The sequence below is a fragment of the Neurospora tetrasperma genome (assembly GCF_000213175.1).
Source record: "Neurospora tetrasperma FGSC 2508 unplaced genomic scaffold NEUTE1scaffold_81, whole genome shotgun sequence".
NCBI classification, from domain to species: domain Eukaryota; kingdom Fungi; phylum Ascomycota; class Sordariomycetes; order Sordariales; family Sordariaceae; genus Neurospora; species Neurospora tetrasperma.
This window is the reverse complement of record NW_009799179.1, coordinates 684027-701713: the sequence shown is the minus strand read 5'-3', so window position 1 is coordinate 701713 and position 17687 is coordinate 684027. Positions and strand designations below refer to the sequence as shown.

General features: G+C 53.3%; 6 protein-coding genes across 6 annotated transcripts; 4 read left to right on the top strand and 2 right to left on the bottom strand.

The window, feature by feature from the left end:
• Positions 1–898: 898 nt before the first annotated feature.
• Positions 899–2017, top strand: NEUTE1DRAFT_88996 (uncharacterized protein; the record flags this gene model as incomplete). The annotated part of the gene is made up of 2 exons (XM_009856852.1): positions 899–1034; positions 1079–2017. The coding sequence occupies 2 exons, from the start codon at positions 958–960 to the stop codon at positions 1857–1859; spliced, it is 858 nt and encodes a 285-aa protein (XP_009855154.1).
• Positions 2018–3488: 1471 nt separating this feature from the next.
• NEUTE1DRAFT_141456 (uncharacterized protein) lies at positions 3489–5800 on the top strand (the record flags this gene model as incomplete). The annotated part of the gene is made up of 2 exons (XM_009856851.1): positions 3489–4203; positions 4389–5800. The coding sequence occupies 2 exons, from the start codon at positions 3489–3491 to the stop codon at positions 5798–5800; spliced, it is 2127 nt and encodes a 708-aa protein (XP_009855153.1).
• A 764-nt stretch (positions 5801–6564) lies between these two features.
• Positions 6565–10852, bottom strand: NEUTE1DRAFT_125205 (Nitrogen catabolic enzyme regulatory protein; the record flags this gene model as incomplete). Its single annotated transcript, XM_009856850.1, has 3 exons — positions 6565–9599; positions 9677–10055; positions 10155–10852. The coding sequence occupies 3 exons, from the start codon at positions 10769–10771 to the stop codon at positions 7494–7496; spliced, it is 3102 nt and encodes a 1033-aa protein (XP_009855152.1).
• Positions 10853–12528: 1676 nt separating this feature from the next.
• Positions 12529–12775, top strand: NEUTE1DRAFT_28767 (uncharacterized protein; the record flags this gene model as incomplete). Its single annotated transcript, XM_009856628.1, has 2 exons — positions 12529–12650; positions 12688–12775. Coding segments are annotated over 2 exons (210 nt in total), but the record flags the coding sequence as incomplete, so codon positions are not given.
• Positions 12776–14969: 2194 nt separating this feature from the next.
• Positions 14970–15412, top strand: NEUTE1DRAFT_118430 (uncharacterized protein; the record flags this gene model as incomplete). Its single annotated transcript, XM_009856849.1, has 1 exon — positions 14970–15412. One exon carries the CDS (start codon positions 15062–15064, stop codon positions 15320–15322), a length of 261 nt encoding a protein of 86 aa, XP_009855151.1.
• Positions 15413–16999: 1587 nt separating this feature from the next.
• On the bottom strand, positions 17000–17613 carry NEUTE1DRAFT_52202 (uncharacterized protein; the record flags this gene model as incomplete). The annotated part of the gene is made up of 3 exons (XM_009856848.1): positions 17000–17153; positions 17389–17420; positions 17479–17613. The coding sequence occupies 3 exons, from the start codon at positions 17611–17613 to the stop codon at positions 17000–17002; spliced, it is 321 nt and encodes a 106-aa protein (XP_009855150.1).
• Positions 17614–17687: the final 74 nt, after the last annotated feature.

The following is a 17687-nucleotide window of genomic DNA, read 5'->3' as shown; positions in this document are numbered from 1 at the left end:
GCAACAAGACAGATTCCAGGTGGATAGCTATGGAGACGGGACTGCAAGAGGCAGCTGAAAACAAGCTGAGATGGATGGGGCGGCCGCGATACTTCGAATGGCGCCCGGGGGGGGTTGGTGGTCTTGGTAGGTAAGTTGTAGAAGTACTGTGTACAAAGCTGTTGGTCTGTGTTGACTGTTCAGTTGTTGACTCTTGGTGGGAGGGAGTGAGCTCGTCGCGGTGCCGTTGTCCGTGGTGTTGCAAAAAAGGGACACTCAACTGACTGCCGTCAAGAGTTTGTTGTTTTTGTTGTCAGAGGACAGAAACGGATCTTGGTCGCCAGCGGGAAACCGAAAATTAAATCATGCAATTCCTCCTTTATGAACAGCGACGGGCAAGTGCAGCCACCGAACCTTTGCTGAGACAAGTTCTCCCTGGCAACTGAGTTGGGCAGGAGCGGGAAGCACCTAGCAAGAGGTCCAAGGGAAAAAGGCGGGGCAACTTTCAGGTTGAATATCAACAACCTTGCGGGATGGGCAGTCGCAGCAAAAACCCCGGCAACGGGCGGGCAGCCATTCACCGATGCTACCTATCTAAAGAGCCAGGGAATTGGGTGTCAGTGGGTGCGGTACGGTACGGGAGTACGGACAGTGGCCCTTTGGGTGTCAATGGCTCCCCAATGGCCCCAAATCGCGGGGTCAGAAGGGGGGCCGGAAGGGTCTTCGTCTTACCATAGGTGCCAGACCGGATTGGCAATCGCAACTCCTTCCATGGACCGCGCTGTGAAATGTTCTTGGCAGAGCCGTGCACTATCTTAACGCGTCATTCCGCTCCAGAAAGCTCCATCCGTTTAAATTGCGGTGCCACGATCCGTCCTTTGTTTGTCCATGTTTTTTTTTTTTTTTTTTTGTCTGCGCTATCACCACTGTCGAGACATCAAGAACCCACTCTACCCATCGAGATAAGCAAGACCGACAATGCCCAAGGAGAAAAACTACAACCCAGTCCAAGCCCAGCGCAAAGCTGACAAGGCAAAGGAAATCAAAAAGGGCAAGTGGAAGAAGGAAGACAAGGCGATATTCGGATCCTACCCGCAAGCGATATGCTAACAATAACCTCACATTGCACAGGCAAGGCGCAGCAGCAGGCAAGGCGAAATGAACAGCTCGCGAAACGAAATCCCGAAAAGATCCAGCAGCAGATCGACGACCTAAAAAAGATCAAGGAAACGGACGGCAAGCTCTCCTCCCATCAAGAGCAGGTCCTCGAGGCCCTCGAAAAGGATCTCAAAGCCGTCAAGAAGGCCAGAGAGGCACTAGGCGACAAAGCGCCCACCTTTGGCCACGGTCCGCGACGCGATGGAGCCCTCGGAAAGCGACGACGGGAAGACGAAGAGTCTAGCGATAGCGACGTGTCCGAAGATGTCAAGAGGATCCCGATGCCGCGCGACACTCCCCCGCCAATTCCCAAGGACGTCCTAGACGAATGGTATGCCAAGCGCAGGGCAAAACGGGCTGCAAACGCGAACCACGAGCCACTCGGCCAAGGCAGAGGACATCAGCAGCAACAAGAAGACCAGAAGATGGAGAAGCCAAAGACACCCGTGGTTGAGGTCAAGACCGTGTACGAAGCCAAGCCTATGGTCCGCGATCTAAGAAAGGAGGCCGTGAGCGCATTCGTACCGACCAATGTCCGGCTGAAGCTGGAAAAGGGCAAGGGCAAGGGGGGTCTCATGGAACCAGAAGAAGCCGACGAACTCGAGAGGGCCGGCTACCTAAAGACCTCCCAGCCGGCAGAACAATCGGCTCATGGGCTGGAAGTCGAGAAGAGCGCCGGCCCACGTGGAGTTACCATGGAAGAGGCGGAAGAAGAAGATTAGAGGCCGCATCGAACCCTTTTTGGCGGCGAATAGGAGTCTGGGATTTTATGGTTCATCAATCGACATCACACCTACATTACATCTCAAAGCAAGCGCTTCGGCCCGTGTTTTCCAAGCCACCTTGTGAGTAGGCCTGGTCCCTCTGCTGTCATATCAAACTTGGCGACGGCCTTGGCGATGCGACAACGACTGCCGAGAACCTTGGGGCTAACCAGGCTGATGGACTAAGCTCCGCCTTGGCATTCGAGAGCCGAGGCCAATATATTTGCTTGGCCGCACCGCGTTGATATCAACAGCCGATGCAGCACACGCTTCTCAGAGTCACCGGCGTGGATGTCATGCTCAGCGTAAAACAGCTCGTTGGGTTTGGAGCCGGAAAAGGGAATGGACAGGGCCAATTTCCTCGGACAGCCCAGCAAATGGCTTACCGTGGAGAAAAAGAAACCGTTGACCCATCACGACAGGCCCACAACAAAAGAACACCACCAGGGTAAATTGGGACATCGCCAGTGACTGGAATCAGTCATACCGACGCTTCCTGCTGCACATTACGGTTCCCGCCATTCGGCAAGCCCTAGCGCCGTTGCGATTAAGCATGGGCGCAGAGATACTTCAACCTCGTGTTCTACAATTCCCTGCCGCTACGTTAGGGTCCTTCGTCTCAAGAATCAGCTTGAAGGCTATTCGAAACATACTGTCAATGCCAATTTGCAGCATCGCTCCAACAGACGGAGCCAGGTGAGGAACACTGCCTCACCGAAGGCTTAGTTACGCAGCGGAGTTCTTAGCCTCCATCCCCGCAAGCGAGCGTGGAGCTCGGCAAGGGTTCACTCCAAGTATCATTTGTCAAGATGCGGAAGATGACGGGAAGGGGACCGTTGGCATCTGTCCAAAGTGCCCCTGGGTCGCCAACGGGAGTACATAATCTCACATTTGGTGACGGTTGGTGACACGGATGTGACTTGGAAACCCCTCCCGGAGTAACAATGACAGGACAAATCGTTACATCGTTCAAACTGTCAGTGCCTGCAAGTGCAAGAGGAGTTGGTTGATATTGTGGCTGTCTAAGCACCTCATACCTAGCAGTGATTTGCACCCCTACGTAGTGTTGAAGACTTTGACTCCGTTTCACTAGTGATTTTGTCCAAACAAGGCCTTAGGCTCACAGTCCGGGAACCAATTTGCAGGGGTTCCTGAGGGAGCCATTGTCCACTTACAACGGGTCGAGCCCACATGTGCCCACGTTCTTACATCAGTCATTCATTGTCTTCAAACCAACGGGAGTATCCAAAGTGGGCGCATACAAGCTCTGGACCCTTTTTTTTTCTTCCTTTCTTTGCCGATCACCACGTTCCCCTCGTCAGCGGCGCGATATTGTGGAGATTTTTCTTCATAGCTGCCTACGTACTAGACTAGACCATAGAGCAAACAAAACAGCCGTGTTTGATCTCGTTCTATCGTGCTGTGACAGGTAACAACCATTTCCCGTTTCGTTTCTGTTTAAAGTGTTTCAGCATTTGGTTGTCCCCCTCGAGCCTGTGAACTCGACATAGGGACGTCCTCACAAGACGTTCTCGTTTTCTTGCCCTTTTGTCTTGTCGAGGAAACATTCCACTCATCACCGCATCCATGACCAACAGTTCCTTCCCTCGTGGCCCGCCAGGCGCGGACAACAAGACCTCAGAGTTGACTTTGGATCTCGAACAGACCTCACCCAACAACTCGAAATCAGTGCCGATCACAGAACCACCACCAACAGCCTCCATTTCCAGAGGCAGCACCACAGACCCGACCCCAAAAGACATCAAACCCAAAATGCCAGAAACCGCCGCCTCGCGAAAGGCCCAAGTCGTCCCACTCTTAGATGGCCACGATGACCCTGAACCTAGCAGCAGTAACGCAAGCAGCAGCCGACCATCAGATGAAAATCACCACCACCAATCCTCCTCCATCGACTCCCTCACCCCTCTAACCCCCCGTGTGATCCCCCCCTCTTACCATCACCACGAAGACCCCAACTTCGCAGAAGACGATACCCTCATGACGGGAAAATACGCCCTCCGATCCTGGCTCACCGTCTTCGGCGCCTGGTTGGCCATTTTCTCCTCCTTTGGGCTTTTGACCGTGTTGTCGATATGCCAGAGCTATCTGTCGGGGGAAAACGAGCAAGTGGCGAGCATCAGCGACGGCACCTTCGCTTGGGTTTTCTCTCTCTACTTTGTGGTTAGTTTGGGTTTGGGGATGTACGTGGGCCCGTTGTCGGATCGGTTTGGGGCGCGGTATATGGTCTTGAGCGGGACCGTGTTTTTGGGGGTGGGATTGGTGGTGCTGGCTTGTAGGAGTGGTGAGTTCTTTTTCTTTTTCTTTTTCTGTTGCTTGGGGTGGGGGGCTTCGAAGAGGCGTGGGAGGTGTGAGAGGACGAGTCGCAAATCACCTCGAGGGAAGAAAAACTATGAAGTGAGGGCTGGAAAGACGGGAATCATGGACAGGACAGTAAAAATGACATGGCACTAACAATGGTCAAAACAGAAACATGGGCCATTCTCCTTGCCTTCGCCATCCTTTCCGGCCTAACATCCACCTTCCTCTTCATCCCCTCTCTCGTCACCATCCACCAATTCTTCGGCCGCTCTCCGGAATACTACACCTTTGCGACCAGCCTTGCCACCACCGCCGGTCCCACGGCCGGCATCGTCTTCCCTTATGCCACTCGAAACCTCTTTCACGAGGTCAGTTGGCCATGGACTATCCGCACGCTAGGACTCATCTACTTCTTCCTGGCCGTCATCGCCAACTTCTTGATCCGCTCTCCTCCTTCTGTGAGATCACCTGCCCCTTCGGTACCGACATCTCCTACTTTATCTTCGCCGGGGAAGAAGGGGAAGAAGCCAGGCTCAGCTGATTCTACCACGTCTATGGCTGGCGGCCCCTCCTCATCAACATCAGCATCAGCAACCCCCTCCTTGACAGCAACAACAAGTGGCAAACCCAGCAGCACGATCCACTCCTCCCTAACCCCCTTCTTCTTCTCTCCTTCTTACACCCTCCTCTTCCTCTCTCTCCTACTAATCCACCTCTCAATCTACACAACAACCACCTACCTCTCCGCCACTTCTCTTTATTCCCAAGGCTACTCCTTCTCCTCCACCTTCCGCACCACCACTCTTGTAGTCAACATTTCTTCCATTTTTGGCCGCCTTCTCGCCGGACTCCTATCTTCCGGTTTTCCCTTTTTCCCCTCCTCTTCCACCACGCATCTCAAATCCAAATCCAAAACCGGCGGGAGAGGACTCGGCCCCTTCAACACAACCATCCTCTTCTCCCTCCTCGCCACACTCACCCTCCTAGCAATCTTGCTACCGCCCCTCCTGCATCCAGGACGAACAGGCATGTCTCCTTCGCGATTCACTGCCTTTGCTGTTCTCTTTGGTTTATCTAGCGGTGCGGTTCTGGGGGTGGAACCTGTTTTGGTTTCTTCTCTTGTCTGCGCCACTGCCACCACCAACAAGAACGAGAACAAGAATAAGAACAACAACAGAAATGATGGATTCGGGCAGTTCTTCGGCAGTTTATACACCTTGATTAGTCTGGCGAGTATGGCTGGGATACCTATCGGTGCGCACCTCGTCACTGCCTGTCGGGGACGATACTGGGGATTGGTGGTGTTTGTGGGTGTTACGTTTGGGGTGGGGATGGTTGGTTTGGTATTTGTTCGTCGTAGCGTTGTTCTTGAGATGAGTAGTGTGATGAAGGGCTCGGAGGCTGAGGTAGCGGCAGCGGCTGCGGCTGCGGTAGTGGGAGAGGGAGATGATGGCTTGAGAAGATTCCAGGTTAGGAAGCTGTTGAGTGTGAAGGGGTGGTGGAAGGAGAAAAAGACTTGGAGGGAAATGGGGGGTAGAGTGCGGAGGAGTTGGGCAGGTTGGGGGTTGGAGAGGATTTGATGTGTTTGATTTTAGGATGGGTATCGTCACATCTTTCAAGAGAGTTTGTCTTTGTTCATGTGCTTTTTGCCCTTTCCATTATTTGTTACGGTTGCATATGCATGCATGATTTTGCGGTTTTTTTCACGAAATGGGTCTGCATGGCTTCATCAGGGGAGGGGGAGGTAGTTGATCAAGGGCGGGGTGACGGGGTGGCATCTTATGTTAGACGGGTTTGGAAGTATGAAGCATTGATCATGATGAAGCATAGCCCTTTTCCACTAAAAGCCAGTGTTTTTCCGATAAACAACCAAGCCCACAGCCCCGGCCGGACACAGCACATCCCTCATTGCGCTCCGAAAAACAACAGATCTCCCGTGCTCGCAACGCATCACACACTCCGTCACAGTTCCAAGTCCGGATGCCTCAACCTCCAACCTCCAACCATGGACACCTTCGTCGGGCGGTGTAGCAGTTCACATTTTGTTCTCACTGTGTGTTTCATACTATCTAAGTGATACCATGCCATGGAGTTATGGACTTTTTTTGCGGCTTCGGAAGGAACTCGCCGTCTCTTCGCTAGATGTCCGGGCGGGACATAAGGGCTCAGATTCACCAAGAAAAGAGCATCTTCTGCAAACCCCAATCACCCTGTTCTTCATTGCAGATTGATTGACTTATGGTCAGGACTTTGTCATTGTGGTTTTTGACATAAAAGCTTTTCCAAACACGTACCGTGACCATTTTACCCTTGTGAATCTTTGGTAGTCAGGTTGAACAGCAGTGGTGACCGTTAGAGGCAACATTAGATTTGCATGCTTAGTATTCTCCATTGATGGTATCTGCCTATCGTAAACAACAATCCAGCCAGGAAAGAAGAGCCAAGCTTGAAAAAGAAAAATTCCGGGTATCATCATCTTTCTCGTATATGGACAAAAAAGCGTAGACGCGCGGGACTTGAAACTTCAGCCCAGCAGCCATCCACATCATCGAGAGCATCAAGCGAGCATCGCTAGTAAGTCGGTATAAACAATGGCGAGGCTCGTTCCGTCAAGACCCATCCCCATCATGTCATCTGCTTCCTTCTCTTCTTCTCTCCAACTGTCGACTTCGTCCACCAAAGAACGCCCAAAGCAGATGTATGCTCCACCCCGAAGTTGCCTTGGTTTGTCCTTTATCTTCTGCTGTCATCGCGCTCTTCTCCGTTCAACAGCCGGGTGTCAACATAGCACTTTCATGGTCGGGAGGCTAGAGTTCCCGGCCGACAATCGCTGGCAATGGTGTCTTGTTGAAATGCAGGTGCGCGTCCCCAGCTTCCCATCTCCATCTTTCCCCGCCCCTCCTGGGCCTCTCGTCCCATCCTCATCAACCCGCCTCCTTCTTCTATCAACGCTTTGTGTACCAGGAAATGAGACGTGCGGGGGAGAAATGTTTAGAAAAGCTGTCGTTCGAAACTTGACAGCTTGAACGGCCGTACCGTTTCCCCCGGCCAGAGTAAAAAGCAAAAATCAAGACCGTCTATGCCATTGCCACACCATAATGCCCCATTGCCTTGTGTGAATTCCAAAGTCCCCGATTGCTGCAACTCTCAAAGAAAAATCCATAACGTAAGAGACTGACAGAGGAAGCCATCCAAAAATGAAATATATCGCGAGAAGAAGCGTGTCATAATGATAAAACATAAAACGATGTCGCATGTGTCGTGGCCTCCACATTAAAGACTCATTGTGAGCCATTCCCACTCGGCTCCAGTACGAGAAGGGCCGCTACCAGGCCCACTGCTGCTGCTCGCACCCATCATCTGACCAGCTTGGCCGTTTGGCATTCCCATCATACCGCCAGGCCCAACCATGGGACGGGGGGTGTTGATATACCCATTGCCGAAGCCAAGGCTACTCTGAGTCGTTGGGGGAAGCCCAGAAAAGGCACCGCCGGGGTTGAAGGTGGGCATTGTTTCATTAGATCCCGTCGAATTGGCGGGACTATCAACGTCCATTCCGCTGCTGCTGACAGCTCCGGCACTGACAGGCTGATCGCTTCCGGCGCTCTTGCTGTGACGCCTCTGGCGTTTCGAGCTAATCGTGTCGCGGCGAGACATTGAACCAGCCCCAGGTCCCGGCGCACTCTTGGGCGGCGCGGACGCGATGGGTATCACACTCTTTCCACCCACAGCACCACTCGTAGAGCCCGTGCTCCCGTGATAACTCGTGGGGGTACTACCCGCAGTGTTACCACCCGAAGCGGGGCCACTCGCAGGGCTTTCGCTCTCGTTGACACTGCTGGCACGGACTTGCTGCTGAGCCGGAGGTGTCGCCACCTGGGCGGGTGGTTGATTGTTGGCGTTGGAGGTAATGGACAAAGTCGAGTTCTTCCGAGCGGCTGCACTCATGCTTGCATTCTTCTTGGACCGCGTGCTCGTACCGCCCACAGGCAGGCTCGCTCCCGAACCGCGGTTCCTTTTCTTGATGACATCCGTCTTCAAACTTAGCGGTCTCACGACACCATGGAGCTTCAAGAACAAGCCACAAGCGTTGCAGAGGGGTTGTCCATCTGGGTTACGGCGCCACAATGGGGTCGTTTGCGTAAAGCAGTTAGTGCAAGTTGTTGGTGTGTCTGTCGAGTTTCCAGCTGCGCCCTGCAAGTTCGTTGTCGAACCTTGCTTTGCTCCAGGAGGAGGGGATGAAGGCCGGCTTGCCGGTACCGAGGAAAGACCAGACGAACGACCTACGTCGGCAGGTGGCGAGTGGGAGGCAGACTGCGCAAGTCTCTCGAACGGGTTCATTCTAGCGGACAGACCTGGGGTCGATGCCGTCCTAGACATCTTCCCTTTACGCAGGTCGTTCTGACGGAATGACTGCGACTGAGACCTGGGAAGACCGCTTCCATCCCATTCTCCAGTGTTATCAACATAATCGGTTGTTGTAGCGCCAATCGTAACCTGTTTTCGCGGGGGGCCACCGGGATACCTCGCCGCCTGCGTGCTGAAATTTCCAGGTAGAGACGGATCCCATCCCATAGACGGCGAGTCAAATGCCGGTTCCTCCATGCCCTGAGAAGAAAAGTCATGAGAAATTGATAGGTTGCGATCGGCAAATGCGCCACCATCCTCCTCGTCTCCATCAGATTCTGCTCCGAATGTAAATAGACTGTCTTGCAAAACACTGATGCCTGGTGATCGGACTGCCTGTTCGTTATGGAACACTTGGGTGGGGTCAATGTGGCCGCTAAACGAGTTCGGAGCCGTAAAGGAGGGCGTCGGATCCTGGCCAGCCGAAGACGCCGGGAACATCATGTTGCCGTTACCGGCATAGGGGAACTGGTGAGCCATGGCGTTGCCCATGCCATGGTTTCCTGGCTGATAAGGCTGCTGGCGAGCGCGGCGCATGTCGACACCAAAGTAAAAGTTATCACCCCCCTCGTTCATGGGATGAGGCGTAGAGGCAGTCGACTGGAATGCGGAGGCAGGGGGCGAGTAGAAGTTGTTGCCATTGATAGGGCCGCTGTGCATAGAAGAGTTGTTGGGGCCAAACATGGCCGTAAATGGATCGTGGCTAACCATCGGTGACGTGGACGGCGAGAAAGAGAAGTTCTGCTGGAAGGGACCGGCAGAGGTGATGAAGTTATCAGCATCGAGGCCGACGGTATCGAGAGCGTAGGGGACCGAAGAATGGGCGGTTTGCGGCGGCAAGCCGTCATGACTCGTATGATCAAGCGAGTAATCATGGAGATCAGTATCGGCGTCGAGGCCGTTGGTCACGTAGCTAGGAGTCACCGCGGAGACGTGGGGAGAGAAATCGGCAGGGCGTTTGCGGTTCGGGTTCTAGACAAAGGATAATTATATCAGACCAGATTACACCAGATCAGCAGGCGGGACTGATAACACAAAAAGCTACTCACGCGTTTGCTAGTCTCGTCGATGCTGGTTTTGCGAAGGTGTCGAGGAAGGTAGCCAAATTCGGTCTGCATCCTTGGGTGGTGCAGGGCCGCAGGGACGGACTGAGGGATCATGTGCTGAGATTGCTGGTCTTTGCGAGCCTTGATAGGGATAGCTGAAGCCGTGGAGTGGTGAGCAGTTCGGTCGTCGGCCATTTTGGAGGATGTTTCGGGCGAAGGCGCAAGAGACAGGCCGGCTGGCGTGCTTATGTTTTCGCCGTTGATGAAATCGTCCAGGTTCATGAGGTCAGACCCCTGGGATTGGGTCTGCTCCGAGGACTTGCGCAATCGCGCGATGCCGCTTGTCGATTTTTGAGGGGCTGATTCCGAAAAACGGTGTGTCCTTTTTGTTGCAACACATGCAATTATAATTAGCTTGCTGGCCAGACGCTCGCGAACAACACACGACGTCTCTTAAATAGTCTCTCTTTTCAAAACATACCGGTCAGTCTCCATTTGCCTACGATAGGTCTGCAGCGGCTTGGCCATCATTCGCCAAGTCAAGTTCTCCATGCGCTCCTGGTTGGGCAGGGCCAGCTTGGTCTTAGCAAAGTATTTCCAGACCTGGGTAGCCAGCGGGTCCTGTTTCTGCATCTCGTCCGGGCTCTGGGTCATGCCAGCCAGGCCGTCCTGAAAAGGCGGGAAAGCGGACGAGCGGAGCAGATCATAGGCTGCGGCGCCGTTGGATGCCGACTGGTTGTGGTAGTCACTGGTGGGAGGAGGTATGTTTTTACTAATGTTGTTGTGACTACTGCTCTGGTGGTTGATGTTGGCCACAAAGCCGTTGCTGGTGTTGCTGCTGCTGGGGCGACCGTAGCTATCACGGCCACGGGCACTGCCAGCAGCATTGTGGTGGTGGTGGTTGAATGCGCTCATGGGGTGGTGGTGCTGGTTGTTGTTGTTGGCTGAGGACGATGACATGGCGGCACCCCCAAGTCCGGTGCCGGCCATGGAATCACCTGGCCTGCGCGGGAAGCGAAAGTCGTGCTCTGTTGTCGTGGGATTCATGGTGAAAAACGGCCTTGTCGTGGCGGTTGGGGTTGTGGTGCTGGCCGCCATTGTCGCACAGAGGAACTGGAAGGAGGAGCGAGACCTGCCGGGGGTGGGTTGGAGGATGAGACGTTGGCGGTTGACCTTGACTCCTGCGTGTCTGAGGGAAAGAGTCTGAGAGGTGGAGGAGGGGAAGGGATTCCGGGTCGTGGGGTGGAAGGACCGACAGGTGACAGCGAAAGGGCGTGGGCTCCAACCTAGGTAGTGTAGGTAGTGTACTAAAGACCTAGAGGCGAGGAGAGGTCAAAGAAGCCGGTCACGGACGGTCAGTCTCGACTGCGCTCTCTCTCTCGAACAGCGTGAATTGGAACGTGACTGTGAACTGCGACGGCGACGGCGACGGCGACGACGACCACAGGAGTTGTTCCAGCTATAGTTTGGACAACCAAGTAGATGGCAGCCGATGACTATGTGTGAAATTGACTTTCAGTCGTAGTGGAGGTTCCTGGATCTTCCAAGATGGAGGCGATGGGCTCCAGCAGAGGTACGTAGTCGTCGGTACAAAACTTTTGGGGCGTTGGAACTAGTAGTGGTAGCGTGTAGCAGCACGCACAGTTGCCAGGACGGCTCAGCAGGGAACGTGGATTACGGTAGCCAAGCGGCAGCGGCAGCACTCAGTTGCAGCAGCCGAACCATACCACAGCAAGAACTCCTCCGGTCCAGTCAGGGTACTAAGAGGAGTAGAGGCACAAAGTGGATTAGTTGTGGAAGGGAAAGTTTCCCCACGTTCGGGTGGTGACTGCAGTGCTTGCTGCTCAGCGCACGGGGCAGCCAGCCTTCCATTGTGAGGTTTCATCGTTTTCTGGCTCAATTGACTGTGAGGAGTTCTTCGACTGCCCAGGCTGCTGCTCTTCTGCAGAGCCGGAGCCACCCACTGCTTCCAATTTCTCACAATGTTCGGGACGCATGCGCCCGCACACGCCCGCCGGCCACAAAAAAAAAAAAGCCCACTCGGCAACTCGGAGCAGACCAGTCAGAAGTTGCGCTGCCCACCGCGACTACTCCACAACGGAATGCCCACTGGAGAAAAAGTGCGGCACGCCGGGACGCTAGCGAACCGAGTCCCAAGCCTCGCCAGTCGAAGGAAGTGCAAATGGTCCATGGTGCAGTGTACACAGTACACGGTACTTGCCAGCCCCTGTCGGAACCCGCTAGACTAAACGTACACAGTACACAGAAGGCTCATTGTCCACTTTCAGTTCTTGTCGAGTTCAGTCATCATTCTCTTCGGATGACTGGCTGTTCGCAGTTGACAATGGACATGGGGCATGGAAATATCCGTATCAAAGTGAAACAGATGCCAAAGAAAGATTTGATAGTATAAGCGCTGACTACAGTTTGCCTGGAGCCTTGGACCGGGGTTCTTTCTTGTTGTGTCTCTGAGGAGCGAACGAAGCCGTCAAAGGCCGCAAGGTGAGGTTGGCTTGGATCTCTAGCTGTGTGGGTTGAAGAGATTCCAGGGCCGGCTCCGGGATGCCGTTTTACCTGTGGGGGTTGCAGATGGATTTCTTTCGGGCGTTGCATTCAGAAGTCAGCGGCGACAACAGCAACAAGACAAGAAATGATGAAGATGAGGGCGAATGTGACGACAAGACCTTGTTGCTAGTTACTACAACCTACATTATAGAGGCAAGTTAATTGCCCGAACTGTTCCCGAGCAGCACCCAAGCATGTCGTTGTTCAAGAGACGTGCAATCAACAAGTGAAATCATCCCGTCGTCAATTCCCGTCTCCACTCTAGCTACACTAGAGTCTACTACATATGTAGTAGTAGTGTAAGCCCCTCAGGCCCCCTTCGGCTCCAGGTACGACGGAGACGGGGAATTGCTGTCCTGGCCAGCCCGTCTCAGCCCGTGTCTGTCAACGTCGTCTACGGCAAAACTCAAAAGTGAAATCGTAACCCCTTGTGTTGTTGCCCGCAATAGTCCGCACCTAACATCTGCCCATGTAGTCTGCTATGTACATGCCATGCCTCGCCGTACCATGCCCAGACTCGGTTCAGGCAAGGCAGACTGCAGGAAGTGCTTTGTCAAGTTGACGACGACGATGAGGGGGGGGGAGGAGATGAATATTCGGCCAGGCAAAGAGGGGTATGTGTTCAACGCTTCCAGTATCCAATACGCCTCGATGCGAGCCAAAGGGGGGCTGGACTTTCTTCCTAGGTGGTATTGAAGGCTCCTGACGTGATGATCTCGAGAGTATCAAGTCTCAAACAACAACTCTTACTGTGTAGTTGTCTCTGTTTAGCTCTTGGCCTCCGACGCAACAGCCCTCTTGGGTTTAACTCTGTCAGCAGAGCGAGAAGGAGTGGATGTGTCCCACGAGATTGCACACGCGGTAGTGGCCTCGGCTTCTTCCAGCGTGAACAGGGAGTTAGTGTTGGTACGAGTATTTTGGTGGGGTTATGGCTCGCTTTTCCTTCCTTTGTAAGAGACAATCACGGTCTTGATTCCCGTTACGGCTCCGGCCACATCTCCTCGAAACAACTAACAATCGAACTAGCGTCAGCTAAACTAGAGTGTCGCCCGAACTCGCTGTGATATCGGAAGGACGAATTCAGAGAAAAAAACCCTCTTTGTCTTTGTTAGCGGTAAATGAACTTGCCAAAGACAAAGGCTTCGGCCATCGGCTCTTCGGCGGACTTGTCGGCCAAGAGTTATTCCCGCCCAAGTACCTATTCAACATCCTGATGGTAAAGCGTTCATGCTCTTTTCTGTGTGTGAAAGGGCTGTTGTCAAACTTGTGGTTCGTGGCCTTCTGGCTTCTCGCAACGCCTGGCCGCCGCCTGTCTTGGTTCATCAGCAGCACCCGTCTCTTACTCGCCGTCTTTACGAGACCGCGACAGAATTCGGCCCTTTGCGCATGTCGTCCTTGTGTGGCAAAGATGCTGAAATTCTAGATCCTATAGTGTATGTAGAGTAGTGAGTAGAGTTCTGTGTATGTACACAGTTGCCATTCATTCTCCCACTTCTCGACATTGGCAATCCGACCTGCTGGGTAGCATCGTGGTGGTCGCCCAGGTCCAGGTTGCCTGTTACGGCTCGACGGGGCGTTTTCCACGAGCCAAAGAGGCCCTGAATTTAAAGTTTTAATCCCTGCGCAACCAACTGGCACTAGTCAAAAAGCGCAGCAGCATCAGAATCCTCACTGAAACAACGCAGCACCTTTCTGTAGTAGCAGTGCATGCGACGGGAGTCGGTGAGAGTGAGAGAGCTGTCTGGAAGCTGCACTCCTTTTTCGTAATGAGAAGTAAAAGTGCAAAGCCATCGGCTCATACCGAATGACGTGGCGGATTCACCGAGCAAAAGATATTTGTAGACTGTAGACGGGCAGTTGTACGCAGTAGGCCCTTGTTTACTTGGATGTGAGGTGAAGAGATCAATGCCCAATGACATTGGACTCAAGAAGGATCATGAACTGCTCCGTGAACGTGAAAGCGAGACCGTGTAACGAGATTGGTCGGTGCAAAAGTCGAGGCTATGTGACTCCACTCCAGAGCCTAAACCACTTATGAACTAGTACGCGCAAGGGAGCTGACGAGGCCAGTGGGGACCTCAACCGAGCCATGCTTGCAGCCCTGTCACTAACAATTTAACCACCATGCAACGGCAAAACCGCGCGACCGCGTAAGCAACAACGATTTCACGACTTTGTGGATGAAGCCGCTTGCCCCTGGTCACGTTGAGTGCGTGGGTGATTTTGATGGGTTTGTAATTATCTTTAGTCCGATTTGCTATTGAGGGGAACATGTTGACGGCGTTTATACCTTCGAGGTCTCGGCCCGGGTGGTTACCTAGAGCGGACGCAATGTGACGCCTGGCAGCACCTTGAAAGGCCGAGATGGACGTAAAGACCTTGAAAGATAAAGATCAGAAAAGCGTTCCTAGATCGACAGAACTGCCATCCAAACAAATTCGACGCCCAGAGCTTCGAGTCGGGTATTGTACCAGATCCGTGTCCGCCGAAGAATAGTTTTCGGTATGTACAATACCTTATGGCGAAGGACCCTTAAGTATGGTCAGAACCGCATAGCTGTCACACAAATAAATGTTGCCATGAAGGCAATGCCCGCATGATCCAGATCTGTCAGCCTGGTCAAGACTCGAGATCCAAAAAGGCAACGGCAGGTCCCTGCCACAAAACCCGACAACGTCGAGCGTCTGATGTTCGATTTAAGGTGGTGAAGGAGGTGTCAACACCTGTCACTGGCGAGGTCAGGAGATATAGGCATGAGCGGGGACGCACTGGATGGCCAGCAAGACCAGGCCAAGTACAGGAACTTTACGACGATGAACTGCAATGCGGCACAGGAGACATCCCGAGCGCTTTCCCTTGACATATCATATCGACACCTCTTCTGCCGCCTCATCGTTGATTGAGTTGAGTACCGACATTACTGAAGACCCATCATCTTCACTCAACTTCTCCTCATCAGCGGAACACCTTGGCTTCCACTGCATGTCGTCAAGCGAGGCTACCCTACACTACTTTGCTATTCAACGAACAACTCCAATATATCCGTCCCAGCAGGGAATTCCTCAAAGGACGCGGCCGCTTTGAAACCACCCCACCCCACGCCTCTCACACACCACGGCACCAGAACCACCGTCACAGTGTCTCATCGTCAGATTTGGCAACCACATGGTTTTCCCACCCTGCCAACTTGACCCAGATTCACACCAACGAATGAAAGTGTGGTAAAAATAAGACTTGGATAGACGGCCTTCGGGCTGAGGAAGGAAGCGAGTACATGTGACCTCTTTCCCACTTTGTCTCAAGTGGCGCTCCTCATCTGCCCGGCTTGACATTTTGAGTAGTGTCAGCATCTTTAACAACGTCTTTGTTGCGCAGACGGCCAGATTGGCCGAGAGACCGAGGGGGGTTTTGAGTTCCACTTGTGTGTGGTCGACAGGGATTATCATATGCGATGCCTGTGAAATGGAGGACGAAGTATGTACCGGGTACTTCGGACCCGGCAGCAGAAGCACATGTGCATCGAGCTGCATGGCGACCCCCACTGAGAGATGGAGGATTCCATCGCTCCAGTCCCTTTTCCCCTGCCGCTGCCGCGCACTTTACAGGCACTGAACAGTCCAATTGGCAGGCGCAAATGCATCCACTTTCAGAGGCTGCAGGCACTGAAGCGCTGTAAAAGGGCAATTCTAATGTACTTCCCTTCCCGTCAGTTCCTTCATCTGAAAGCCTTCTTTCTCTCCGACGCCGTTTTCCTCGAGACTTGGACACCTCGCACCACGATACAGAGCCCAGTCCTCTTTTGTCATGGCTTATTGTAAAACTCCCCATTCTTGGCTTGACCTTTCTCAATCTCGACAAGCCATTGGTGACGGGAGGATTCCACCATGAAATTGAGCCTCATCCAGGCTTCTGCGCGCGCGAGAGCCCGTCACGCACAATGGCACCTTCTCGTCTCCACCACATCAACTTGGTTACCAGGGGGCATGATGCACGATTCTAGAACTCGTCTCTGCTCAGCAATGACGAGCAAAGGCAGACACATATCAATCAAGAGCCTTACGGTACGAATATATGTAATTCCAAGGCTTGGCCGGGGGCAACCGCGCCCAACATTCATGACCATTGGACAATGCCATCGAAATGGAGCCCACCAGACCCTTGGGATGGCATCAACAGTGCGAAAGCCAAGCCTTTGGTTCCTCCTCACTGCAGCTTTGTTGCCAAGACGCTCTCTCGACGTCACAAAATCAAGATTACTACGGGAGTGTTTACACTCGCTGTTCGCAAACATCAAGAATATCGCCGCAGTTGCTATCCTCAAGTCCATAGAGTGTTATGGCTTGACGGTCTTACGGGGTTGTTGCCGACCCAAGAGACTCTGTTGCCAATGCCGGCGGACATCGGCCGCCAAGCGCCACCAGAAGCAACAAGAAACACTCCGGCTATGAAGCTTCATGAAGTACGCAGTATACACTGCACAGTATGCAGTACGCGTCATAGAAGGCCAAAATGAAAAGGGCCCAAGGCAGCTGGACAGTTGATCCTGAATATTGGATGCAAGTCATGATCATCCAGTGGCCAAAGCTGTCCTGAATGCCATCAATGCCCTGATGTCTGGTCCCGGAGCGACGTTGCGGCGCAAACGTCCAACGCGGAGCTGAAGCCTCATCAAGGCCTCGTGAAGTCGATCACAGCATCCCAAAAGCCTGATGGGTCCGGTCCCGCGCCCATCCGCCAAGAGCTCTCTCTCTGCATGACATTTTATGGGCCACCTCGATCATCAAGGGCAAGGCCTTGTCCTGAACGGACGACTCCATCATGGCGGTTGGGAAGACGGAGGTGTTTACCTCTTTCCGCGCTCAGAGCCGCGCACCAAAACACCATGGACACAGCCTGCTCCTCCAAAACACGGATACTGTATGGAGTCCTTTTCACATTCATCACTCTTGGAGTCTCTGTCATAAACATTTCAATGACCCTATCAAGAGCCTATCAAACTTCCGCAGATACGCTATCGGAACAGAGAGGCTCACTAGCCTCAATTTCGTTCCTTCATTTCCCGATGCTGTGGATTTTTACGGAATCCCTCCCTTGCTTCCTCCTCCTAGGTGCTGCGGAAGAGACAGGTAACATGCACTAGAGAAAACCACTAATGCCCAGCTACGGTGCTACTGTTGGAGCGCTAAACCAGACCAACCAAGCGCTGCATTGCGCTAGAGACAGTGAGACGGAAAGTCCACTAGGGTCCGGTGTGAGATCCATCGTGCCTGTTCTCCGGAGCGAAGCCGCCCGTCGATGCGGCTCCCGTCAACACGGACGGACATTTGACAGGACCTAGGATCCGAAGCATCGTGCTGACGCTGTCTCTCATGCATCTCGACAAAAACGATGGAATCACTTGTTGCTCTCCCGGTCGAGACTCAATGTCAGACTGACAAGACAACTAAAT